Source organism: Corvus brachyrhynchos, unplaced genomic scaffold (genome assembly GCF_000691975.1).
Source record: "Corvus brachyrhynchos isolate BGI_N302 unplaced genomic scaffold, ASM69197v1 scaffold255, whole genome shotgun sequence".
NCBI lineage: Eukaryota > Metazoa > Chordata > Aves > Passeriformes > Corvidae > Corvus > Corvus brachyrhynchos.
The window spans coordinates 7,724,646-7,752,347 of record NW_008238358.1 but is presented as its reverse complement, the minus strand read 5'-3'; the positions used below and the strand labels follow the sequence as shown (position 1 = coordinate 7,752,347).

General features: G+C 38.4%; 1 protein-coding gene across 1 annotated transcript in view; it reads left to right on the top strand.

The window, feature by feature from the left end:
* Positions 1-27,702, top strand: part of CERS6 (ceramide synthase 6) — a 76,271-nt gene that overhangs the window by 19,603 nt on the left and 28,966 nt on the right. Inside the window, exons 4-6 of the mRNA XM_017735574.1 lie at positions 2,417-2,474; positions 21,180-21,230; positions 23,765-23,857. Coding sequence (XP_017591063.1) covers positions 2,417-2,474; positions 21,180-21,230; positions 23,765-23,857 — 202 coding nt within the window. The remainder of the gene's footprint in view (positions 1-2,416; positions 2,475-21,179; positions 21,231-23,764; positions 23,858-27,702) is intronic.

The following is a 27,702-nucleotide window of genomic DNA, read 5'->3' as shown; positions in this document are numbered from 1 at the left end:
TTTTTTCTATCAATATTTTTTTTTTTCTTTAAGAAGTTAGCACTTTGACCAGCTTGGTATATCACTCAATTCTTAGCCTTGCTTCATCTTCTGGTGCTCAATCCAGGTACACTTGTTCAGCAAGTTAGGGAAAAAGAACACATACTATCATATCCTGGTGTGCATCTATCATCTTTGTAGCAGTGGAATGGTTGAAGCAAGTTAACTGGTTTTGGCAGACTCAGGTGATACCCAGTGGATCTTGGCTCTGAGAGTTTTCTGAAGCTCCAGAAAGTCCCTTCCAGGGCAATCCAAGGCTTTAGCGCAAATCTATAGCAGTGTCCGTGCTTTGGGAGGTAGGTGGAAAGTTAGATGGAGATATCAATGTTTCTTAATTTGCTTGTTTTGGGAAAGGGTCTTTTTATTTTTTGAGGGGTGATAGCTGCAGGAAATGCTGAAATCAGAGTCTTCCCAATGTCCATGCAGACTGGAAAGTTCTTGACACCCACCAGCTAAAACTCAGCTATTAATGTATTTCAAATATGTCGGACTGCCTTTGAACTCCTGTGTGCAATATTGCATCTCCCAACAGCAAGCTAGAAAAGCCCTTGAGCATGTTACGAATTTTGCTTGGAGAAATGTAAAAGGTGATAAAACTCTTTGCAAGGAATTTATCATAGCTGCTCACACTTAGGAGTGAAAGAAGGGCATTGTAAGTGCTCATCAGTGAATAGGTTAGACAGGTTTTTCCTCCTAATATTTTTATTTTCAGTGACAGCCTTCAAACTTCCACTGGATGATATATGTAACCTTGAAATTAAATGGCAAGGTTTTTGGCTGTAGGACTGGCCTAACGAGAAATTTGCCACCCAAATAAATCCTTCCTTCATAATACTATCCTTGCTGTTTCTTTCATGTGCATGATCTGAAGGTTTCTGCCAGCACAACTAACATTTTGCCTCCAAGTACTCTATTTTTACAGTATCTTGAAATTGCCAGTATGAAAACGGTGAGCAACGTTAGTTCAGTGACCAAACCCTTGAAGGGTTTGCTATTTCTACCATATGAGTTTAATAAATTAATTTCTGTCATGCTATGGAGACTGCAGTGTAAAAGATAGTTTCTATTCAACTGAAGTTTTATACTTTAAATTTCATTGATGTTCTTATACTCTCATACTCTCCTGAAATTGTCAGAGGGTTATTTATGTACGACACAACTGTCTTTCTAAATACTTGTAAAAGTAGCCTTGAAGAGAAAGGTTTGGATTAACCTTGTTTTACATGGGAACATTTTCAGTTTTGTAACTATTCCAGTAATGTTTCAAAGTGCTCCAGTGGCAATTAACTGGAAGCTAATAGTTTTGCCAGTGGAAAGAAAGTTGTAAGTGCTGTTAAATATGTCATTGAAGATGATTCACGTTGCAGCATTGCTTCACACTAAGGCAGCTAAATCTCATCCTTCTGTACATGTTACGAATATTACTTCGCTGGTGTTTATATTAAGCATGTGTGTGTAGTCAGTTCCACCCTTGGGGAAAAAAAACCCAACAGGAATTCCTCTAAGAATTTATACTGCACAAGGTTATGATTTTATTTCCTTAGACTTCCAGTAGTTCTTTCTTAAGTGAGTAATGGATCCAAAAGATCGGAAGTTACTCTGTCTTCTTTTCTTGAAGCCAGGAGAAAGACATAGAGGAGAGGATGATTTTGTATTAAATCTCAGTGGTTTCTCTTATTTTCCATGGCATCCTGTTCTTAGTTTCTAATTTGCCTCTGTCTGAAAAGAAAAACCAGAAGCCCAGCAATTATTCCATGTGCATTTGGGAAAATGTAGATCATTTTTATCAAGGGATGCATGGAAAGTGGATGTAAATTATGGATGTGTATCTGTATCCAGCATATCTGTCTGATGCAAATGCACTCCTGAAAACCAAATGTGAAGTGCTGGAATCTGCCAAGTGAATTTCCAGCTCATTGTGAATGGTGCTTTTCATTACTAAAGTCTATTTGACATGCAGTACTCCCCAGTCACCTGTTGAAGTCTTAACAAAATTTCTTATTATCTCTTTCCTGGTGTCTAATAAGTAGTGAACTTTCCTGCAACAGATGGGCAAATTGTCCTCTCTCCTCCACTGGCCTGCTAGTTTTCATGAAACTTTTAAAAACATAATTATCCTTGAAAATGTGTGAGGTTTTTTTGCCCTGTTTAGATGAAATTAGCCGGTATTAGAGAGCTAATGAGAGGCCAGGAAAAACAGGCAAATGAGCACAATGCTTGATAACAAAAGTTGTAGAAAACCAAACTAAAATTTTGCTTCAACTTCTGTTAGTGTAACCAGGGTGTGGTGGTTTGGCAGTGCTATAAGAAATCATGTGTTGAACTGTAAAATATGTAAAGCTGGTATCTTAGAGTTAACCTCTTGTACCTTTTGCAGGTGGAGATTTACATTTTACCTTTATATATTTACCTATGGAGTACGGTTCCTGAAAAAGGTAGGCACTTATATTATTATGCTTTTACGACACATCACAGACTTGAAGTCTTGTGCAGGCGTAATATAAAACACAGGAATAAAGTCTATGTTTGTGAGGAGTAAAAACTAAAATTGAATTTGCACTCATAAAATGCTTACCCTCATTGGTAAGGAATGTAAGTTCTTATCAATATTTAATGGTGTTTTAAAGGAAAAAAAGGCATAGCAACATACCTAGTGCACTTCATTACTTTTCATTATAGTCATTTAGCTGGCAGTAAGGCTTACCAAAGTATTAATTTCTCCATCATCCTTGCTTAAATGCCTCTGACAGAGGTTACTTTTTACTAACAAACAAAATGCATTAGTGTTTTAGAAAAAAAATATTTTTTTTGCCTATTCTTTGTCTGATGTACTGTGGAAGGAAATTTCTGTGGTTTCCCATCAATGCTGTGTTTCAGGTGATTTAAAAAGAGAAGGGTACTGATAGCTTCTAAACACTATGGCATAAGTCTATTAACCCTGCGATAGAGAGTAATACAGATTTATGGTGCAAATTGTTTTTACAGTGTGACTAGTTCTCAGAGCTTCTGTGCAAGTCTGTCCATATTTGTGTAATTCTAGGAGGTGAAATTAGGGGAATGTGTGCACTCAGTGTGTTTACGTAATCTTTGTTTTGGTGAAAAACTTGACACAAGAAAATGTATCCTGAATGTTTCTGGTTCCTGTAAGTAAAAGAGGTTGTACTAATCTTTTTTATGTCTGTAGTTCTTGAGGCTGTCCCAGGTGCAAGGCAACTTGGTGTGGGCAGGACTAATGATGTGTCCTGTGTGGGGAGGGCACATCAGAGCCGTTCTCAGCTGTTTAGCAGTAGTCAGCCCCGGGAGAAGTGTGGGCCAGAGCAGCATGCAATTGCATTCTCTCCGTGCCTCCTAAAACACTTCTATTTTATGTGTACCTCATCCATTAACATGCTGTATGGTCATGATCTGATACTCTGTTTTCTGTGTTTGATTTCACAAATGTCTGTGGTATGAAATACGAGAATAGTTTTAATGAGCAGTTGTCACTTACCCACAAGGTTACTTAGCCTGTGAGTGTGGAGAGGTCATGGCTGTGGGTTCATAGGATCCTGTAACAGACAAGGGAACAGAGGCTTCATCGTCTGAATTTTTCTACATCATTACAGCAAATGCCACAAAAATCACCATTAGCAAGTGTCACAAAATCACTACTAGAAAACATATTTATGATTAAGACAGCAAATCTCTCTCAGCACAAATAAAGTGTCTGTTCTAGGAAAAATTCTGAATACCAGCATTTCTATAGACTAAGAAGAATACAGTAAACGTGTGCTTCATTCCAAGCCATTGTGATCTCTTGTTAAAGGCTGAGTTGACATGCAGAGTGGAGGATGTCTTCCAGTTGAGCATATCACTGCAGTTTGAGGAGGGCTGGCTGACACAGCAAGGTGTACAACCGCTGGCTTAACAAGGATTGGTTGCATACTTTTGCTGTAATTTTAACTTTCAAAATATTTCATTTTTACAAAGAGAAATTATTCACTATGTAATTGTGTGTCTATTTATAATTACTAATTTGTACACAGTGTTAAAGATGAGTCTTGTAATGTTTTAGGCGATTGTCATTATTCCAATGTTCTGCTTTGTATACCCAGGTTTTTCACATGAAAATACATGTAAATTAACAAAATTATGATTGTGATTGTATTTATATTTGCACTATATTCCTAGTAACATTGTGTAACTCAAAGACAAAGGCTTTTGCTGTTCATCAAACACCCAAGATTTTGCTGAGTCTCTTTAAGTGCAGGATCTGTGTTTGCAAGGAATAACAACAAAGCTGTCAGTCAGAGCACTCGTAAAACCCTCTGAAATGCCATGGCAAGCTTGTCTTTGTTAATGTCCATGACTGCAGTTAATGGCTGATCTAGACAGACAAAATTTGTGCACCAAATAAAGCAACCTGTGCATTATTTTTGGTAACAGCTGCACATGAAATATCAATTTCTTTGACATGCTGTATTTGCTGATTGGGTTTTTCTCTTGGGTTTTCTCTTTTTCCAGGGGAAAGTATATGTTTTTAAGTTATTAATTGAATAAATAATGTTACTTCTGCTGAAATTTAAAAAAATCTCAATACACAGGGAAGAAATTTCTGATATAAAGCTTTGTCACCAAAGTTTGGTCTGTTGCAACAAAACCTATCAACCGATACATTTTAAACAAATTTTTTTCTTAGTAGTGTCTGCAGGACACTTAGACTGGGTCATTTTGCTGAATAAAATTTGCCGTGAATTCAGGAATATCCTCCAGTTTGGGAAGGCTGAGGATTGACAGTAAAGTGTCCTGTGTGTACCTCTTTTCTGTAGGCCATGATCAGGTGCTGATACTTTGTATGATGGGTTTAGCAATGTGAAATGCACAAAAACTCATGCTACCACCCAGTCTCCCTCGCTCTATCCATATGGACATCTGCTTTCCACAGCCTCTGTGTCATACAATAGCTTATTCATGGAACTCTCTCCAACCCCCTGCCAACCCCACCACTGAACTCCGAAGGCAGGAGACCGTACGGATTTTGCACTGGTCTTGTCCTCAGTGCCTCTGACCTCAAATGGGCACATGGTGCCGACTTTTCTTTGTTGCAATAATACATTGCTCATGAAGCAACATGAAGTGAATAAGGGCAGCTTCTACCATTGGTGTCTGCCTTTTTCAGTTAAGAGTTGACTTTAACTCTAGGGTGCAGCTGTATGATTGGTAAATCTTACAAATGTTTGTGATACCATGTGAACGCGTGCCCCGTTCAAGAGTTACTGTGAAGTGAGAAGCATAAGTCTTGGATCAGAGAGTAGAGAAGCCAAGGCAGTTGCTTGATTGCTCACAAATGAAGCACGTGAAGAGGAGTGACTTGCAGCCTTACACATACTCAGCCAAACCGCTCCATTACCTATAAATTGTGACTTATGTAGACAGAGGAGAAAAAAATTTATTACGGAGTTACTAGTATTTAATTATCATATTAGACATTCCTCCCTTCCCCACCTCGTGCGTGCCTTCAGCCTTTTCAGGCTGCAAGGCTTAATTTTATTGTGGGGTTTGCTGTCATTGTCTGTAACTAGTGAAGTTGTTAATGACATTTCAGTGTTAAAGCATCTCAAAGATGAAATTGTTTTCTTGGTCTTGGCTTCTTTTTCAAATGCTCCTCATAAAGTTTTGCTGCTTCTTCCAAGTCCTTTCTACCTTAATGCTATCAGTTGTAGCTTATTTATTATTACCAGGTGGTGTAATAATGCTTCCCAAAGGGTCTCTTGTTGCTGAAGTGAAACATGTGTTTGTCTCTGTTCTTTCAAACCAGAACTTTCAATTTGATGAAAATGAACTGTAAACTTGTTAGGTAATGAACATAAAGTAGGTGTTGGGAGTTTGATGGGTTTGTCACTTGATCCTTTAGCACTGTGTGTTTCAGGACATGCCCTGGAGTGTGATGTATAGTGCACTGAGGGGATGAAATAGGTCATCATAATTAGGATTTGAAGTGACCACTGTCATTTCTGATACTTTAAGGGAAGAGGAAATCAATGTAAATGTAGATTAAGAGTTCAAGTTGTCCACCTTCTACCTCAAATACTATTTTCAATATCCTATTTTCAAGTAATATATACTATTCAAGATACTATTTCAATATACTGTTTTCAAGAGCAGATTTGGTAATGAGTATTCTTCTGTGTGAGGAAAATGGACCAAGGTACCAACTTTGAAAGAGAAGGTGAAGCTTTCTTTGTTATTAGCTGCCAGCTCCAGTCTTCACTATTTTCTAGAGCAGATTTAAATTATTTGCGACTAAAGAGTGGGTGTCCCACAAAATAATTTAATGTGAAACATTCACCTTTCCATCTAATCCTCGTTGCCCCCATTCTTGGTAAAATGGCAAATGCTAGATGTGACCATCCCATCTTAATTTTCAGGCTTCTGAATGAGATGTTTTGGCACTGAAGGACTGAACCCAGCATTCACTACAGCATTCTTTGTATCTTTATAAATCACTAAGCATAAAAGATAAGTAACCAATTATATTTCCACTCTGATCATGTGTATGCAAATTCTTCCCTTTCTGAATGAAACTGAGGTTTTCAGCTCTACCATTTGTTTTCTTTGCATGTCTACAAAACACTTCCTTGCAGAGCACCACACCTGTAGTGACACCAACAAGACATTAAGTTCCAGTGGCATTGAACTGACTGCTTTGCTTATCATTAACATATGAATGAAATAATGTTTTTGTTTTCGTCAGTAATATTTGTAGTTAAATAAATGGTGGCTTTGATCGTTAAGAGTTAATGGTCTGACTGTGCTCCAATTAAATGGAAAAAATATCATTATCTTTGGTGATAAAGGAACAGAGTGAAGAGTTCAGGATTGGCTTGTTTCTTGCTTGCTCATCCTTGGTGCTAAGCAGCGCCTGTATAAAGCTGTAAAATGAAATCTTTACAAACATACAGAAGCAGAGCTTCCAGGTGGCTTACAGACTTTTCACATTTAATTTCCTTCCTTTAATTGCCCATGAGAATTATGAATTCACAAAAAAGGATGAATTTTCTGCGAGTCTTTTGAAGTCTATATGGAGACTTGTAAACCTGAAGTTGCATGTACATATTCTACTGGTGAAAGGGATTATCTGCCTGGATAAACAAATTTTGCTATTTTTCAAATTTAGTGTTGAAGTAAGGCAGATGATACGAGTATGCTGTGGCTATATTTAAAAAATGCTGTGTGCAACAAGCTTCTGTATGTATGCAGCTCATTGAGTGTCCTTCCTAATGAGTCATCCCCTACTGAAGAACTGGGAACTGTCTGCTAAGAACTGTCTGGTGGGTAGTTACAATTTCTAGCGGTACATGTAGCTTGCAAAAGAACAGGGAAAGCCATGTTGAAGTGTAAATTTGACTCCAAAAGCCTACTCAAGTGACATAAATGTACGGGAGGCAAATAGCAAATAGCAGGGCAGTATGAAGAAAAAAAAAAAACCTGACAGGTAGAGCTCCGCTTCTGCTGTTGCCGAAGTTCCTCTTTCTTGAAACTATAGTATGTTTCAAACGAGGAAAATGAAGTGCTTATCCTCCTGTGTGCACTAACCACTGAGCCAGCAAGTTTGTGTGTGACAGCTGGAGATGTTCTGTTAGTGGCCTGCAGTTTCTGTGTGCACATAGAAAGAAACTGACTTCATGCTTTTTTGTGAGAGTGTTGCATTCTGCTGCTCAGCTGAGTTGGCTTATTCTTTGCTTCTTTTTGGAATAAAATAGCAGCAGCAATACATGCACATGTTACAGCCCTGAGAGAGTAGTGTAGAATTTGTAAATGCCATTTCGGATTGCTTGTACTCCAGAATTTTAGAGCCTAAAGTCAGACACCTTCATTTGAAATACAAAAAAAGAATTTGTCAATAAATTGGTGGCTGATTATTGACATTGTTTCTGTATTACAGTTCACCTATTATTGAGATTGTTAACCTTAGACTAAGTAAGTAGTGTTTATTATGCACAACCACTTAATAAAATTGTCATATTTGTGGAAACAAGCATTTCTGTAATGAAGATGGTAAGTTTGTATCATGTGGGAAATAAGATTGGGACAGTTTTCAAATCAAAGGTCATGCTACAGTTTAAGTGGGGTTATAGTTAGTGTATTAATGATACTATTCTGGGGAAAAATAACAGAAGAGTTTGAATGCAGAAATTAATAGTTTCAAATTCTTCATACAAGTTCTCTGCAATGCACTGAAAACATCCTTCATGGGGGCTCTCAGCCACTACTGTCATTAGAAATACAGAATAAATTTCTTTTTCCTCAATATTATATGGGAATCAAGAGGACATCATTCATGCTTACAGTACTGACAACATCTCTTCCCACTGGAATCACCTGTAATACCTGGGTTCCCCAAGGCAGCAATTGATAGCTGTGGCTTTTTAAACTTTCTGATTTAATGCCATAAAGATTCAATATGGGTAGGAATCAATTTTGGTAGATCTGAACTAAACTGAAAAAAAGGTACTGCAAAAAACCAGCAGCTGTCAAACTGAAAAATAAGTTGCTGTATTCAAAATGTCCAATGCTCTAGACAGTTTTCAGTCTTTGTAGCAGTAGGACAGACTTGATTTTGACATAAAAGTTCCTCAGCTATTGGAAAGCTATTTGCAGCACACATTGCATATTACATCATTTGGAGCAGAAAAAAATGACCTGCATCAGAATATTCAGTACTTCATTTATTGTTTCCATTTTGTCTTGCCATGCCTGGTGCTTCTACTTTTTCATGAAAATAATGCTGCTGGATATTTTGCAGAACAGAACAATACAAGAAATGCAACATCTTGGAAAAATTCACACCACTATTTGGATTGTGTCTGATCATCTGATTCATAGAATAAGACTCCTTAAAGCAGGCTGATTTTTTCTGGTTTTAATGCTGAAATACCAAAGCATGAGTGTGGGAAATATCTACCACCTTGGTTTAAATCACAACTGACTCTAGAAAACAACACCATGGCAAAAGCTTGGAAGCAGGGGGTTTACCTCCCAAGCCCTTGATGTCTCCTTCATTCTTGAATCAATTGAAGCAGGCATTCTGTTGGGCACTTTTTCTAGTCTGCATCTGTTGTGATGTTTCCTTCCCATGTTCTGCTCGAAAGGTTGTTATATTATCTATTACTGAAGCCTTGTAATTCCTTTTGTTCAGTGAGCTTATTTGCCTGATGCTGGATAAATATTCTCATTTAAATGAAGAATGTCAGAGGCCACTGTGGAGCTCTTTTAACACAATGCTGATACTTGATATTTTACTGTGCTATTAACAGAGGGATAATGCGATACGTAGGCCACTGAGGAAGGAAATGAAGCCTGCCTTTGGCAGATTGTTCTTGCTTTAAAATTGATTTGGATTCTCTGGAGGGTTTTATTACCTTTTTTTTTTTTTTACTTGTAAAACCAATTGTTGAGTTTCTGTAACTGATGAAAATTTTTAAGCTAAAATCATTTTGGATGTTAAAATTGAATTATAATCTTATTCCTTTCTATGAAAGCAGGGCTGAGCATTAGGTGATAAATAAAACAATTTCTCATTCACTAAGTGAGCAGGAAAGAATACCTGTGCTCCAGAGTCTTTTGAAGAATGCTATTGTGAGAAAGGGGAAATACCATATTACATTTTTAAATAAGCATCACGAATGGAAAAGGTTTCCAGGAAGACCATCGTTAGATGCCATCTCATGGAAAAGGAATTTGTTTCAGATATATCTTCAAAAGGGCATAAAAATTGTTGAGGGCATTTAGGAGAAATTCATACAGTGTTTTGGATGCTTGAGGTATAAATCATGAGTCATGCTGTGAGAAAGATCAAAGTTACTGGAGAAACGTAGTTTTAAATGACTGCAGCACCTCAGTTTACATCAACAAGGAAAATGAATGCATTTTGGACAATGAGGCTTTGTAAGAGAAGGCGAGTCAGCATAGGAAGTAATTTACTATGTAAGCTGTTGGAAGTTAAGATAATAACTGGATCAGGCAAAAGAGGACAAAGCTAAGCAAGCTGGCAGAATTTATTTGTGGCTGAAATGAAACTGAAGGTTTTTGAAAGAAAAAGCAAAAGGAGAATATCAGTGATACCCTAATTCAGTAATAGGACACTGATGGCAACTTTAGGGTTTTGAAATGTAGACAATTGGGACTAATTTTACATATTCATGGGAAGGAAACGCAACACACTAATTTAAAAAATACATCTAGAATTGAACTTCACTTTATCTGTTTTGAATCCAGCTGGGGGTATTTAATAACGTCAGAGTACTGAGTAAATGCTATGTAACCATCAATTTGGCAAGTTAAGCTGGTATTGAGCCATCTACAGCATCTCTACTGTTAGTGCATTATGCTGTTGTTCAGGGCAGTGGAGGGGCTGCCACACCTCATGTCCCCCTGTGGACTGGTTATTTTGACTAATTTTGACTTCAGCACAGTATTCTTTCCTTTTTGACAGCCCAGCTTTCTGAAAGATTGAAATTTTTTCAGGGTCATATCATAAAAATGTCAGATCTAGAGGAAATACTTCTCAAAATGTTATATTTGGGCAATTTTATGATAAAAATAGTTTTAATTCATCTATACACTAAGGTGGTTCATTCACACCTGTAGCAAAGTATTAGCTCAGCACTCTATTGCTTTTCGTGTTTTGCTATTCAAATTAATGAAGCAGTCCTGTTTTCCACAGCTAATTAAACCTGAGCAAAGAATACATGTTTGGATATAAGAACAGATTATTAGTAATGTAACTGGTGCTTTGAGTTGCCCTTGTTGAGTTGAACTCACTACTGAGGGAATGACTCAGAGCAGGATAGCTGTATTCTCAATTAAACTAGTAAAATCTGTAGAACCATATGTATTTTTATACTATAAGCTCTTCAAGTCATTAAGCTGCTTCATTGTATCTTTAAAGTAGTAGGGGAAAAAAAACCTTGGCAATAATTAAATATATTATTGGTGTTCTCTTGGGTTTTTTCCTATTATATTCCCTTCCAATGTTACCCTGTCGCACCTCTCAGGGCTTTCTCATTTCTTCTGCCTACTGATGGCTATTGAACAATGCCAGGCTAGCATGGGGAAGTACTGCTGTAAATTTGAATCTAATTCAGTTTTGCTTCTATTTTTTAACTGCTGTTATCTCACAGGTGACTTAAGGAGTTTCACCAGGTACTTTCGTCCTGTCCCCAGGATTTGTAGGCTCAAGAAGATGAGGGAAAAAAAATAATTTCGTCTTGCCCAGTTACTTTAGGTTTTTTGCTGTGGCACAAATTTAGTGTTTATGGTTTTATACTAAAACTTAAAACAAATTTGCAATTTATGAAACAAAATCATATGCAGTTTATGATAGTTCCCCTGTTCTAATCCCTACCAGCCAGTCTTATTGCTGGTTGTTTTAACAGATCAATTGCAGAAAACTGCAAGTTACGTCAGAATAGATCCACCAGCAGATGACAAATGGAAACAACAAAAGGCTTGTGTTTTTGCCCTTGCTCAGCAGGAGGGGAAGGTTAAAAACAGAGGGAAAATGAATGTAACATTTTATGTTGGTTTAGACATTTTGGGAAATTATTTTGGCTGTCTTCCTTTGCTTTAGAGAAGTAAATGTTGTCATGGTCATTGACTCAGAACTGAGAAGGAAAAAATTCCTTGCAAACTGTGTTTTTATATTTAATTAACATTTCCCCCTTCTGTCTTTCTGTTACAGGAAAATACAATATGAGAGAGATTCTCTCACTGGGATTTTTTCATTCAGTACTTAGTCCTTGTGGCATTGTTAAATACACCAAGAAATGTGATTCTTGGGATGTTCTCTGCAGGGCCAGGAGTTGGACCTGGTGATCCTGATGAGTTCCTTCCAACTCAGCATATTCTGTGATTCTCTGATTCTAAGTATTCCAGTCATAAAGACACCTGCAGCCCCACGGGTGAATTGCCCTGATACAGTAGATATGCACCTCAAAAAAATGCAGTGATTACAGGAGTGGAAGGGGACGAAGCTACTTCAGTGTGTCCTTACTCATTGTTGCTTCGGGTTGTGCCTCATTTTAGCTGTGCTCAGTGACTGAAGTGTTTAGAAATGGGCTCCTGTCTAGTGACCACACACTGGTGTGGGGCTTTTGGCCTGCCTGCTCCAGCAACAGGCTGAAAGAGTCTGCTCTGAAGGAGTTCTGCTCTCTCAGTCATCAGGTGGGACTTGGTGGTGTCTCTGTGTTAAGAAGCCATCAGCTCCTGCCAGGGTTTCAGTGGCAGTGCTTGAAAGCGGGGAGTTCACTAATGAAAGGCGTTCTTCACCATCTGCCCAAAATGGCATCATGTGATTCAAGTATGTTCTTGCCTCTCTAGGGATAAATATTGGCCTGTGAACTAGAGAAAAACCTGTATTTCCTATTTAAAGTTCTGCAGTTGCAGTGACTTTCTAATTTTCGGACTGTCAGGGATGATTCTGAGACCTTGCTACAATGTGCCTATATGAAAGTACAGCAAAACACACCACTTGGGGCTTTTGTTTGGCTTCTCTCTATGTGGTGTTTTTCCAGTAGGCAGTGTAGGTTCATAAATACCACAATCTTAAACATCTGTGTTTAGGCATGAAATTTGATCTTGGTGCTTACCTTGGTATGGAGTTGCTCTTATTATTAAGAATTGGCTCCGTCTCCCTTCATGGACTGCATGGAGTGGTGGAACACGTTATTTGTCAGTGAAGCAAGCCACGGTGCATCCTGCAAAGGAATGCAGCTGCCTGAGGATTTCCAAAACTCAGCATCAGTACAATGAGGAGTCTGGTAAACACTTCCCACCCATCAACATATGGTATTGGAAGGCAGTGGCTGGGCAGAATCAGATACGTGCACACTTCCGGCAGAGCAGCCACAGATAGGAACTATAATTACAGAAATTAGCTATGTAATGATGAGTTTAATTATTAACCACTTTCCTGTATGGCTTTGAGTAACCATAGTATCAGAGCACTGAAAACCCTGGAGCTTTGTTGAAGCTGCATCCTGTAGGAAAATTAGGAGTAGTCTGAAATCACGCTACTCTGCAATGGTCAATAAGGGTTGAAGTGCCCTATTTTATTTTTTAATGATTTGCTCTTGGGATTTTTCCTGGTCTCTTAAAAGTTTAATTTTATGCAGGCCTCCCTCCTACCAACGTATGGTTTTCCAAGTGTGAACTTCAGTACTCTCTCTTAACAAACTAATTCCAGGCATGCAGTTATGTGTTGTCTTTTTAAATAAAGTAAATCCATAAATATCCTTTTAGATGCAAATACTATGGTAATTGATGTGGTCTGGCATTGTGATCAAAAATAGAAGGCAGCTGTAAAGCTAACGAGTGTACAGCTGCTTTGCTTCATCAAAGGGTTATCAGGCATCTGGAATGCTTGGGTGAATGTGCCCGTTACTTTTTATGCACTGTTCTTACAGTGCAGATTGAGGAACTACAAAATACATTGAACGGTGTTGCTGGGAACTTAGCCCAGCTCCTGTAATATTTATATAGACCTTCAGCTGCTCTAAAATGTCGTAGCAACCCCTGGCCACTCAGCCTGCTCATGACCAAACAGTCCTTGAAAATGTTGCCATTACACATGAAGGCAAAAGTTTTTAGAAGTTTTATTTGCTACAAAGCAACTAGCAGAGAAAGTGTCAGAGGAAGAAGGTACACAAAAGAGAGCAAATATTTTGATGGCTGGGCTTGGTAAGGGGACTGGTAGGTGCTTGGGAGAGAAGAGGGAGGAGATGCTACAGTCACCAGTTTCCCTGGCTGGAGTGTTCTTCAGTTCTGTTCAGTGCATTGCCTTAATCAATATTAGGACCCTTCCAGATTCTAGTTACTAGTTCCTTTTGCCAGCTTCATTTTCCATGTAAGTTGTAAGTAAACTTTTATCAACACAAGACATAAGCTCCAGATCTCTGTACATAATATTTTTAAAGGGAAAAGTGGATGTCTGCGTGGAGCTTACTCTGACTTTCCAGATATCATTTTATGTAAATACATCAAAACTTGAATTCATATTTTTTCTAAAAGCTTTTTTTTGGGCACACATATATTTGCCTTTGAATGTCAAGTGCATCTTCCAATGATTGTTATTAATCTTGGCCTTTATAAGTTCTTCCATATTTCATGGTTTCCCATTAGTAGAAGTATAATTTTTAATTATGTTTGGAAATCAGCAGTGCAGATTGCTGAGAGGAAAGACTGAGCACTTTTCATTGCAGAAGCATTTTTCCCCCCTAAAACCTTTTTTCTACAGACACAAAGCACTAAACTCTAGAGAAAAAAAAAAAAAGGCAATTCTGCAGAAACTTAAAACAGCTTGCTTAGTCACAGTATATGAAAAGAGAACCTCGGGAGGTTCATCAACAATGTGTTGTATTGTCTTCACTGCTGTAGTTAGCTCTGCCAAGAAATACGAATGACTGCTTGGATCTGTGAAGGATTTATGAAAATGCTATTCCTGGTGTGAGAAGCAACTGCATCCTAAACCAAATTAACAGTCACTGGAAGGAGGAACATGCACAAATTGATGCCAAATAGTAGCCATGGATTTTGTTGTTTTGCTGAGTTCTCTTTGTTCCCAGCATGGTGTTCTGTCAGAACTCGGTGATTTTGTGGCTACAGGGAGGTATACATAATTTTGATGTGTAGGTGACTTACACTGGTGCTTGCAGAGTGTCAGTTTATCTCGCAGTTCAGCCCGTGCTCTTGGCATTGCTGGCTGCTAAGGTTGTGCCCTCAGAGCCTGCCATGTGTGGCCAGTAGAGACTGGAAACTTTTTAAAAAAAAAAAAAGTATTTTTTAAATCAGTGAAACTTTAGTATGAGAAATTCTTAAGTAGTAGCAAAACAAATACAACAGTAGTGAGGGATGTTGCTATATCAAGGGCAGTTTTTCAGAGGATAGTAAGAAAAAGCACACATCTTTAGGAAATCAGAGAGTTTCCAAGACATCATAAGTCTGAAGTCCTTAGAGGCCAGGCAGACTTAGTGGAAGATGATAGAAACTTTTGAAAATCAGAAAGAAAAATGAGGAAGAGTTTAATTTTCTTTCTGCTGGAGAGAAATAAGCTGCAAAATATTGATACTTGTTGAAAAAAAAGAGGTCACTTTCTGTAACTTGTAAAATGGTGGCTTGTTTTATAACAATTAATACCAAGGAGTTTTTCTGTAGTTAAGAAGAAAAAGAGTGTATTTGTTTGTACATTATATGCAGAAGCAAATGTTTTCATGGATATAAATGCTCCCTTAAGAGTGAAAGATGAAGTAGTCTACAGTTATGCTGATCCTCATTGAGGCAAGTAAGAAGAAGGAGAAGGAAGCCTAGGATCATTGTGGAATTTGTATCTAAGACACTAATTTATTGAAGAATCTCTTGGGTTTACCATACATGGGTGGAGTAATTTTAATAGTAGAACATCGAGCCCCTGGCAGGGGAAACTAAGGAAGGGCACTTTTTGTGCCGCTTGGTAATCTGATTTTCTTTCTAAGGTCAGCAGCCATCTAGCATACGATGCCAAGAGGATGCAGGTGTTGCAGAAAAAAAAAGAAATCAAGCAATTTAATTCACTTCTAAGCAAGTGCTTATTCAAACAAGTGATGTGCAAGAGGAATGTTTACTAATATATTGAAAATGAAAAAAATTGTTGTAATCCCTAGCCATAATTGGGGAAAAATGAGCATTGAGATAACTATTCAATTTAAGCAAGTAGAAATGTGCAAAAACAAAACCAACCAACCAACCAACGAACCAATGAAACAAAAAAGAACCCTAACCAAAAAAACTAAAAAACTACAACCCAACACCCCAAAACAACTGTTAATTATGAATAATTGTCCTTCTGCTAATGTTATGAAAGCTGCTGTTGACTAAAAGTCTTATCAGTTTCAGTTCCTGGATAATAAAAAATGTGTGAAAAGTGTTAAATGTTACTGTATTTTGCAGTGAACAGAAAGCTCGTAGTCTCCTCCTCTGCTGTTGCAGTTGCACTCTTGGGTAGATGAGGTGTAAGCTTAGGATACAGCAGGGGGTCTGCCCATGTGAGCAGGAGCCGCTGTTCTGCCTGCACTGGGAGAAGGCAGCTGCTGTTGAGGAAACGAGTATGGCTGTGTCATGAATTGTGTATGTGAATCAGACACTGAATGTTTGCTCCAGGGGTAAGAGCAAATTGCATACAGCATTTTTGGGGCTAGGTGAACGCTAGTGAAGAGGAAATCTTCTGGCCTTACTTCGTACCACTTGTTTCTGTGAAGAGCAAGGACCTGCTCTAACTTGATGAATGTAGGTATGAATGCCGTGAGACATCCTTGACATCTTTGCCTGTATCAGCCCCCAAAAAATGAGAGTGGTAGAGCTTTGCTAAGGGTACATATTATCTCGGCTGTAATTAATAGTGCTAATTTCTGTTCCACTTAATATTGTTTGCAACTGTCAGAGACAAATAATACAAAATTGTATTCCAACACATTAAGCAAGCCAGATAAAAATCTTGGCCTTTTGAATTTGCAGAGTAGTGCACATGTACACAGTGAATGTTCTGTATTGTGCTGGTTTTGTTGTACAGGTTCAAAAGTTCTCTAATTTCAAAAGCAACTTAAAATCTTTTCTTTGTGGACTAAGATGTCTTATTTTGATTTGAAATGTGTTTTGAACATAAATTGGCTCTAGTGAAGTGGGGGGATTCTGTCATCATGTTCCTGGATTTTTACATGCTGGATTCTGATAAAAACAGCAGGCAGATTATATTTCTTTATTTGATGGAAAAGTCAGAAGATTTTTCTTACGTACCTGACTGTACTGTCATGAGTAAATCAGGTGCATAACAGCTCTTTGTGATCTTCGTAAATGGGAAGTTCTTTATTGTACTGCTTTTCTTCCCCCCTCCATTTACTATCAAAACTGACCTTTCACATACTAGATACTACCAGCATTTTGAGCGAGACCTGGAAATTTTCACTTCTGAGTGCTTTCTGAAAGCCAGGGGCCAATTAGAGGCTTTCTCTAGAGATAAGTGAATGAGGCAATGGATACAAAACAACCCAAGGCTTCTGGCTAAGCATGCAAACATCACAGATAATTTGGGAGGGGATTTTGTGTTTTTTTTCCAAAATCCTCAGTCATTCCCTTGTCTCAAGAGAAGTTTTATTTCTGAAGGAATTCTTTAAAATTAGTCTATTTAATCACAGAGTTGGAGAGAGGTTTGATGGAGTTTTTTAGCAGATATTCCTGTAAGGGAATTAGAGTCATTTGTTCCTTACTACTGTAAATCTCAACACATTGAACAGCTGTTAACCTCCTCTGTCGTTGATACTGCATTTATTTGGCACTGCACCAAAGTGTAGTAAAACTTCAGTTTCCATCTGAGCTCCTTTATGTTCGGTAAGGCAGGGTGTCAGCATTGTAGGGCTGGTGCTTTGTGCCTGGCGTAATTGTTACTGAAGTTTTTAGTATTCTGTTTCCAGCTTAAGGGGGGCATTTTTGTTATCAGGATCTTTGCATTTCCTCTCTTCTCCAGGCCCCTTGTGTCCCTCCCTTCCTCAGAGATGATATACCAAGAATAAGAAATAAAATGAAAAACTGGGTATTCAGCAGGCAGTAAAAACAGAAGCATGCTTTTATGTTCATCAAAAAGGGTCTGTTGTGGAGCCAAGTCACTGACCTTTTCTTCTCATCCCTCATGGGACTTTCAGGGAGAGCTGTGCTCTGCTTCATGGTGAACTTGCCTGTTGCAAGGAAGTTTGCAGACATGTCCTGTGAGCACACACAGGACTCACTTGAGCCCTTGGGTCCTTTGTGATTAATCCACCTTTCACCAGTGGGTCTAGGTCTCACACTGCAGACTGTATGAGCTTTTTTAAGATTCTCTCCTTCCTACTGAAGCCTCTACAGAGTATTCCACAGTTGTGGGGTTCACAGAGGACTAAACAAGATGCTTCTTGGTCCAACTAGAACCGTGGTTTACATGTAGGTGTTGGGTGCAGTCTAGGGCAGGGGGCTCATTGTGGAGGTCAGAGAGGAAGGCTGTGCTTAAATCAAGCTCTTCCTCTGCCTTGTCCCTAAAACCCTCCAGGACAAGCATAACTCAAGTGTTCTGCTGCCAAAGCTGTTAAGAGCCAACTCAGAGACACCAAGGCAAGTCAAGGGGAGGGGAGACTAAGGAGGAAAGAGGGGTAAGAAGGTGATGTAAGAGCCCTGCTATTTCAAGCACTCTTTTCCACAGAGGATCCATTAGGTTTCGAAACAGCTACTCAGAAGCATTTTGTCTGAGATGGCAGCATGGCTTTCTGAGCCTTACGTGACTCATAAGGGGCATATGCTCTGCTGTATTGGTCTTTGAGGCATAATGCATACATTACTTGTCAGACTGTGATACCCTTTAGGGCTTTGTGGTTATAGGTTCATCAAGTGAGGCCTATTTTATTTAGCAATCAGCACTTTAATTGCACATAAATCTCTGTATTTGTAGCTCCTGCAGCAGGCATCTCTATGAAGAAGCCTTAAGATGTCATAATATTTGAAAGAGAAAAATAGGCATTTTTTGCTAGGCCCTGTAATTTAAGTAGCAAAATAATTGGGTAGGAAGCATCTCTTGTCTCTTGTTGAATATGATATGAAAGACAGTTACAGCTTTTCAAACCTGGCTAAAACTATGAATTATCCTAGAATATTTGTATGGATCTAATTCAGGCAGCTGTCAGACAGAAATATTTGAGATTCTGTGTATTGTCTTGCAGAGGGACTGTGGCTGTTTCCAAAGACTTCTTTTATTGTATGAAATGAGGGGAACTTGTATAGCACAGTAAACACTGTGGAGATGTTTGAACCAATTAATTGGTTCCATGAGGTTATTTCTAATAGAGGGAAGGATAAGTTTGGATGGACTTTAATCATTCTTACAGCATCCTTGAGAGAGGCATACCAGAAACTTTACGAGGTCTGTTACTTCTTATGTTGGTATACCTTTCAGGTTACTGTAGGGAATTATTCTTCACCATTTCAGGAGCACTGGGGGTATGGGTGTGCAAATTTTAGTTTATCTTCTTTTTTATTAAAGTGCACATTCAAAAATCCTTCCTACCTAGCCTCATTGTCAGCCTGGGGCTTTAACATTCTGCCTAGTGTCCATTTTCTTGCTTTGACACTCACCCATTGTATTTTGGATGAGTTTGTTATTATGGTTTGCCTGAGCTGAGCTGCTCCACCTGATGGTGAAAACAAGAACATGCCTTCTCTCGTGCAATGAGGTTTTATTTGAAAAACTGTGACCTAGGGGAAGCATTTAATGCTGTAAGTGTATGCTGTGTGCTGCCTTAAGAAGACTTACTAATGATGTTCTGTCCCCTTTATACTCGAATGTAAAACAGATAAGGTTATGTTAACAAGTTGCACAAAGATCTTGAATCCACAGTTTTCTTTCATGATTATAGTGAGATGCCCTGGGGTGGTTACTTGTAGCATAGACAAGTGCTTCTCAAGGTCCAGATGCTGCCACAACCTGAGATGCAGCTGTGATTTGCAAGAGATGCATGTCTGAAAGGAGTTCCTGCTCATGCACAGAAAGGGAATTGCTACTGCTTGGTATCTGTGGATTTGGTCATGTTCTTACTACCCAATGTGGAAATACTTCATGGTTGATTATGTTGCATAGAAGACCTTGCCCATATGGTATTTTCTGTCTCAAATCCACTTAGTTGCTCAGAAAAGGCGGTAAAAACTAAAGAACTCTGAAAGAAACAACCTGTGTTGGGGAAGATGAAACAGGAAAGCCTTGGAAATATGATTGCCTGACAAAAGATTTTGGGAATATGAAAACTACAGGCAACATCGAAATGAAAGCCACTTTTGAAATACCAGGTCTTAGTTACTGAACAACTAGAAAACAATGGTATGGCCGACTGAAGTAATCCCCCCTTGATAGAACAATACCCTCTGCTTGCAAGCAGGTCCAAGGGTCAGAGCAGACCCTACTAGCTCAGCAGAAGGGGTCCAAAGAGTAGTTTTTAGAAGTTAAGATGTAACACTCTATGGTAATATAAGAACTCTTATAGGCTGTATGTAAATGCTATAGGATTTGTATCTTGTATTAGATTGGTTAGTGACAATTAGAATATTCAGTACAGAAGATGATTTATTGTATTGTAACCAGGACTTCACACACTCTTATTACTCTCTCACTCTTACTCCACTCTTCTCCACTCTTACTTACCTCCTCTTCGTTTACCTACTTGCTCTTACTTTTACTCTCTTGCTCTCTTGGGCCTGCTCAGAGCTGAGTCTACCAGCTCTGAGCAGTGCCCCAATACCCACGCCCTTTACAATAAACCGACTGTGTCCCAAGACCTGCCTACAGAGATCTCTCGCCTCCATCTGTCACCGTCTACGTCCGGCCGTCCCGACCTGGACCCCAGAACCCCCAGAAACCTACAAACCTGCTTACAGTAAAAGATTTAAAAGGCTCTCTTGTGGCATTGAAAGAGAAATAATCACATAAATCTCATGAAAACAGCAAAGAAACAGGAAGAATAACAGAGCTTAATCTTCTCAAGTCTTTTAGTTTGCCCACCTTTTTGCAATGCAAGAGTCTGTGGATGCATGCTTCAGTAAATTCGTCTCTGTCATCTTCCATGTTGCCCTAAGATATGAGAATATTTTCCATGTGATAGCAAAATCTATCATCTCTAGCTGGTCATGTCTTCAGCCAGGAAAGCAAAAGGTACGATTGGCTGTTTCAAGCTAATGTGGCAGGGATGAAGGATGGATCCTATCTGGAAGGATGCTTATATATAATGGCACGTGCAAGGAACCTTCTTTAAAATATTTGAGCAGCCTGAGGTCAAAATTTCCTGTGCTATTGAGAATGTAGTGTGAGATCTGACCATCCAAGCATGAGCTGGTTGCATTCAGTCTGCACTCCTGCAAAAGTGAGGTCATGGGGTACCAACAAAAATGCTGTGAAACTCTGAGAAGTCTCCTTGTTCTATTCAGCTTTCATAGCCTCTATCAAAAAATGCAAATTTTAAGCTGTTCTTGTATTTTTGTCCTTCATTTGTATTAAACATATACACTTAACATTGTACAAAGTGGTGTGTACAGACCTTTGTTTTGTTTTTTCTTTCTTTCAGACACCCTGGCTCTGGAATACCAGGCAGTGCTGGAGCGGGTATCCATATCAGGTAAAAGTTACAGTGCTGTCTGAACACTGTCATGACACTTCTGCAGAGCTCTGTTTTTATTATGGTGGAGTTTTGTGCCCATATGTTTGTGTGAATGGGCTACTCAGCATTTCAGAACATTGCTAGGAGATACTTCCCATCTTGCTTGAGTTTAAGATGGGAAAAATGAACATAGCTGTCACACCTGAATTCCATGCATTGAATTCCAAAAGCTACAGAGAAGAGTTTGCAATTTAAGGAATTTAACCTGTCTAGGGTGTATTTTCTTTTTTATTTTTTTTTTCCTCTGAAGAGCAGGGAAGGGGGAAAAAGGCAACTGCCAGACTGGAAAATGTGAAGAAGAGTATTGTCCAAGAGACACATGAATCCCTGTGACAGTGAACAGTCCTTGGAACAGGAGAACTGTGTTTGGATGCTACTGGTTTTGAAGGTTATGTAGCTGTTGGAAAAAGTTCAGTGGCGACAGTTCAGCAGAAGTCTTGATCTGAGAAATGTTGAAGGAATTTGGTCATGTAGCCTCAGAAGAAATAACGACTTCAATTCCACCCAGAGACTGAAGGGTGAACTGAGCAACACGAGGGAAGCAGCAGCGGAAATAGATTGGGGGAAGTGCTGAAACTTAATCCCTCAGAAACTTTAGATACAATTGTTTCTTAGGTTGATATAGCTACCGTCACTGGTGCCTCTCAGCCCTGTTTCCTACTATTTTGTGTTACTACGTGCAATAAGAGGTTGACTTAAAACAAAAGACCATGAATCTTACTGATTGAAGAATATAAGTTTACTGGACTTACCAGAAGACCAAGGTCATTTAGAAAGTTGGTTACAACTTCTAGAGTGTGGGAGCTAAAATTGCTATATCTAATACCATTCTAGTAGTGGTGAGGGTCCAAAAAAGAGCAAATTGTCAAATAAAGTCATTATGAAAATCATTGTCTTGAAGATAAAAATGTCTACTGGGTGCTAATCAGGGCTAAGTACTGAGTTTTCAATTTGTTTTGTTGGTTTTTTTCCATAACTATATAAAATTTCTAATCTTTTTTTGCTACAACTCCTTTATAAATTACTCAACAATGCACTGCAGAAATCCAGCTGGACTTTATTGTAGATACAGTCAAATGGATCATTTGGGTGACAACACAGCCATAAGCACAGGTTAACCTATTGAGGTTAAGTCTATGGAGAACTGAAACCTAACATTTGAACTAAGTTAAGCACACTATTGATACCAGAAGGAATCTGTGACATCTTCAGAACTGCCCTACACTATCACTGTGTATGGCTTTAGAAATATTAATGCTGTTGTTAATAAAGCAGCTAACAGTCTTCATCTTTTACTAAAAATTTTCCCCAGTGAGTTCCCTTGCAATAATGAGTATAATAGTTGCAGTTCATTGTAAGCTCTTACTTTCTTTCCTTTTTTTTCATTACACGTGATTAAAAGTCTATTGGCAGTCTCTCTAACTCAGAAAAGGCTTATATTGGCCCAAGAAAAGGATGGATTTTGAATGTACACATTTTTTGTAAAGCATAAGCATATGTCTATATTAAAATAACACCCACAGAGCATTTCCTGGGAATCCAAGGACTGGCTCTCAGCTGCAAAGAACTTGTCTGCAAAAGGAAATGGGAATAAAAGGTGCAACCGAAATACCTCTTGCCAAAGGAAACAGCTCATACCCTGCTTGGGTGCATAGTTGTGCCAGTGCAAGCTGCTCTAGAGATGGTTTATCTAATCCCTTGAGAGATGCCCTCAGGAGCTTCTCCTTTGCCAGTGTCCCTCTCTATCGCTGCCATGGAAAAAATGACTATCATGGAGGCACATTTGCGTGGAAATTAGAGCAGCTCCTAGGACTGGCTCTCTTAGGCTGACTGTCAAACAGTTTATGTGTGCCACCAGTTACCTTCTCTGAAATTACCCCAAATTTGGTTGTGCATTATAATTTTTATTTCTTTTACTTTGAAACAACTCTGTAACCATTTTGTATATCAGACAAGATGCTTGGATAAATTTATTTTATTTTCTTCTTTCCAAATGCTATGTCCCCAGAAAATGGTTACATTCTTCAAAAGTAGGCATTTCTATTATAAAGAGCCCTGCTCAAAGCCCACATTTTCATCATGAGTAGATGAGATTATATACTAGCATTACTTTTTTTCTAGTTAATCTAGCATTGTTTTTTTGCTATGCTTTAAACCCACATGACTGTTATACAGCAAGATGTTTCAAGTAAACTTTCAAAACAGACTTAGGAATACTCCAAATTTAGTTTGCTCTGGGTTCCAAATGGACAGCATCATAATTTTTGGCATTACAATATTGTCAGGACTAAAACATTAGAAAAGAGTACATTGGGGAGCTTTATTTTCCAGAGCCATCAAAGCTTGAAAGAGGCAACCATCACCTTTTTTTTTACATAGGATGCTTATGTATAATACAATAATACCCTGTGATTAAACATGTCTCCTATAGACCACAGCTGTCTGTAATGTCAGTTAGACTCTATTAACCTTTTCTCATCTCCATCTTTCAGCCACTGATGCCTGACCTTCATTATTACTACATAGTTGAATTGTCCTTCTACTGGTCCTTAATGTTTTCTCAATTCATTGACGTCAAAAGAAAGGTAAGAACAATGAGACTAAAAACACCAAAAGCTTTAAGGTTTAACATATTGTTTTTGACTTGAGGAATACCTGTATTACATGGGCAGTGAACTGGAAATACAGTTCTTTCTAGTATTCAACTCTTGCAGATATTAATCACTGAGAAACTGTTCCTGTCTTATTCTGTTCCTTGTTACTATAGTGTGGGCATTTTCTGCACATGGGAAGAAGAGCCTGGAGCAAATATTGAAGGACAAATAGCAGAAGCCAAAAGAACCTTCTGCTTTCATACAGTGGCTTGAATGGAATTGAACAAGTAGTATCTGGTAGATGTACAGTTTCTTCTAAGAGTTAAACGATGAAATACCGAGAAAAGAGCAAGACTGCCTCATAAATTCACAGTATTACTTTGTAGGATAAGATCTAAGAGGGCTTTCAGTTTTTTCTACAAAAGGACAGTGAAAACATTTAATATTAAAAAATGATGATCTATTTAATTTTACCCTTACAATCATGTAGCTGAGCATTTCTGTTAGAAGGCTGTTAATGAAAAAAATAAGGCTCTGTCCAAACAGAAATATTTTTTCCACAATCAATAGCAACCTGTTCCATATTCCAAGTTCTCTCTCTGAGGAGAATCCTAGTCCATAGCAGAACAAGCAGCACAACAGTTACTCTATAGTAACAGTCTGTAGAGCTATTCTTGCAGGGGCTTTTATGTTTCAAAATTAATTTTTTAAGCATTTGAAAGGATTTTATAATACCTTTATGTGCCTCCTTCAGCTGTCATTTAAATAAATGATTGTAGGCTATGCTAATGGAAAAATCCCTATTTAATAGAATTTTAGCAGGAGCATAACTCTGAAGAGAGTAAATGAAGGATGCAGTATGACCTGAATAAACTTATCTGCCATTTAGAACCACAGTGTATTCCTGGGAGTCCTATGCCAGAGCTACCTATATAGAAACACACTCCTCTATTTGGATTTCCAGATTATTCCAGAAGTAGAAATCTCAAGAAAGCATCAACAAAATTTAAATCCATATTGGAGGATAAATTTTAAATAAAACAACCAATTTATGATGAATACATATAAATCCCTTGCTTACCTTGTCTGTAGATGCTAAAGATTCCTGTTAATCATGAGCTTGAAATGAGTATACCTTCACTGTTTCACAAACCAGAGAGAAACAATGCTCAAGGGAGCTGTCTGATAGAGGACTTGAATTTAAATCAAGAGTAATATTGACTAATACAGTAAGCTGCAGGGGCCAAGTCTGTTTCTTAGTTACATATAAATGACTTGTTCTTGTTATCAGAAAAACTTCAGAGCAACCTGCTGTGGAAATAGGATGAGACATGGAGGTGGGGAAGTGGATCGCTAACAGCCAAGTAACACCGCAGCCACAGATTTGCAATGCTTGAACCTAGAGTACCAGATCCAAGTAGTGTCCCAAACACCTGCTGTGTCTGAGAACGTGCAGTGTCCAGCAGAGAGCAGGAGCACAACATCTGCAGTGCAATGATAGCAAGTCAAAAGCCTTTCATTATCAGCACCCAGCAGGGAACAGTGGAGATGCTGTATTTATAAAAAACCTATTAGATCACTCACCAGTTTGGACTGTGGAGACAGCTCTTTTTGTAGTGCAAGTGAATTTGATAACGAGGAAGATCAGATTGGAGAAAGGCAGCTGTGCCCTGGTGTCACAGTAAAACTGCTTGTGAGTGCAAGCTGCCAAGGAAACCCACTGAGTTGAAAAATGTTAGTTCTAAAGACTTACAAGAGTTGACAAAAAGGAGTACAAGAGACAGAGACACCAGCTCTTGCAACACCATAGTAGTTCTCTTTTATAAGAAGGTTTAGTTTAAAAAAATGTGGAAACCTTGTAATGCACCCCATATGCAATGTGTGGAACGGTGCCCATATGAAATAGGGATCTGTTTAACAGGAAGCAGGAAATTTTCCAGCTAATATCGGATGTTATTGTAATATTTCACAATTGGCTTGTATGGAGCAGATTAACAGTTCTCAACCCGAGTAAGCTGTCGATGTTTTCATGTTACAGTGCAATGAATACTTTTATCTAAGTCTTGGTTATCATTTTAGATACTTTAAATTCAGTAGCAGTGGTTGTGCTATATCCCGGGATGGTCAGAAGTGCCCAGTCAGTCTTGAGCACTGCAGGAATTCAGCCAAATGCTTTTATTCATGTAAGGTTTCTCTGAAGGAGAGGTGCAGTGTGCCCTTGCTGGAAGCAGCAGCACCCAGCACTGGCCTAACTCCAATGCTGGTCTTTTACTTACTGTAGATCAAGAGAAATGTCCTTGCTGTTTTCCATCTCCATTTTATTCTTCTCTGATAGCAAATTGATGACTTCAAAAATTACTTCCAGGGGTTTTTCTGTCTTTCAAATACTTGTTTATCTTTATTTAGGTGTTACAAATTCCAGCAGATTTGTCTTTGCCTGACTGGAGGTGTGAGCAAACTAGGCCTTTGCACATACCTACTATTGGCATTAAGTCAGTCAGCTGTGTGTGTCAGCTTCTACAGTTTTATAATGACATGTTGTTAGCTTCATAAATATCTCCTGTGTTGCTGTAATGATATTCTCCCTTAAGGGTGTGCATTTTCCAAGATGAAACCTAGTATGAATCGGTGTTTTGTCATCTTTGTCCAGCTTCCTATACTCCTGTTTTGTAAAACATTGAAAAAATGTTAGGGAAGTTTGTTAGTTTCACAAGTACCTGATAAACCTAAAAAGCAGTGAGGCTTATTTACATGCTTTCTGGATACCTGAAATATTGTTTAACAGAAAAATATTTGACAGATTCACTCATTCCAAGAACACAATGATCTGTAGCTGCTAATTGTCTTGAATATTAAATTTTGATTCTAGAAAATTTTTACTATATTTTGCTAAATTTGGATACTAGATCTCTTTCTTCTAAGAGAATTCTCTTGGTAAAGAAAGAGACACGGAATTACAGAATCACAGAATCACAGAATTGATTTCTTTTGTTTCAGTGGAAGCAATTAAGAGTGCATATGTTTTGCAGACCTTTCCCTTTCCTTGTTGGTCGGTAATATAAGCCATGAAGATGATGCTTTGCCCTTCAGTGGCACTAATGCTCCATGGCCACTTGGCAGTTCAGTCAGTGAGTGTGACATGTAAAACAAATGTGGGTGGCAGAAGCCTTAATTCCAGAGGGCTTGTCTACAAGTTGAGACCCATGGGGTTTTTCTGCTGTCTGCCCTGTGTTCTTCCCACTGATGGTGTCTAGAATAGGCTCTTTCTCCTATTCTTAGCCACAGATTTTCATGACATAGGCAAATGATTATCTTCTAGCAGTTAAAACTGGAGGCTACAAATCTTCTGTAAATAAATACATCTTCCACAAACATACATATGATTTGAAATATATTAACTAAAAAAACCCAGAAATTAAAAAGCCTATTCCTGTACAGCTGCTCTTCCACTATATATGGGTGAAAGTGCTGGAGTAAGCTGGGAACACAAGGACCATTTGGCTTTATGGAGACTTGTACCATTAGTATCTATGTGTTCATTACCCTTTTGTGTAACTAAAATCTAACAGGTAGTATCTTCAGAGCATAGTATTAATTAATGACTTAAAGAAATGTCACAAACAGGAAAGAAACCCAATAACAAAGCAGTCGTATTTATGTCATTGCTACTTTTTTCCAACAGTTTTCCATAGATCAGTCCAGCACTTCTGTTTCAGAGGTGGCAGAGTCAAGTAACTGTCTCTTTTAAGAAACGTATTACAGAAGGAGTTCCCTGGACAGCATTTCTTTAGGAAGACTTATGCAAAAATGCAGAAGACTGCTGCCCACAAACATTA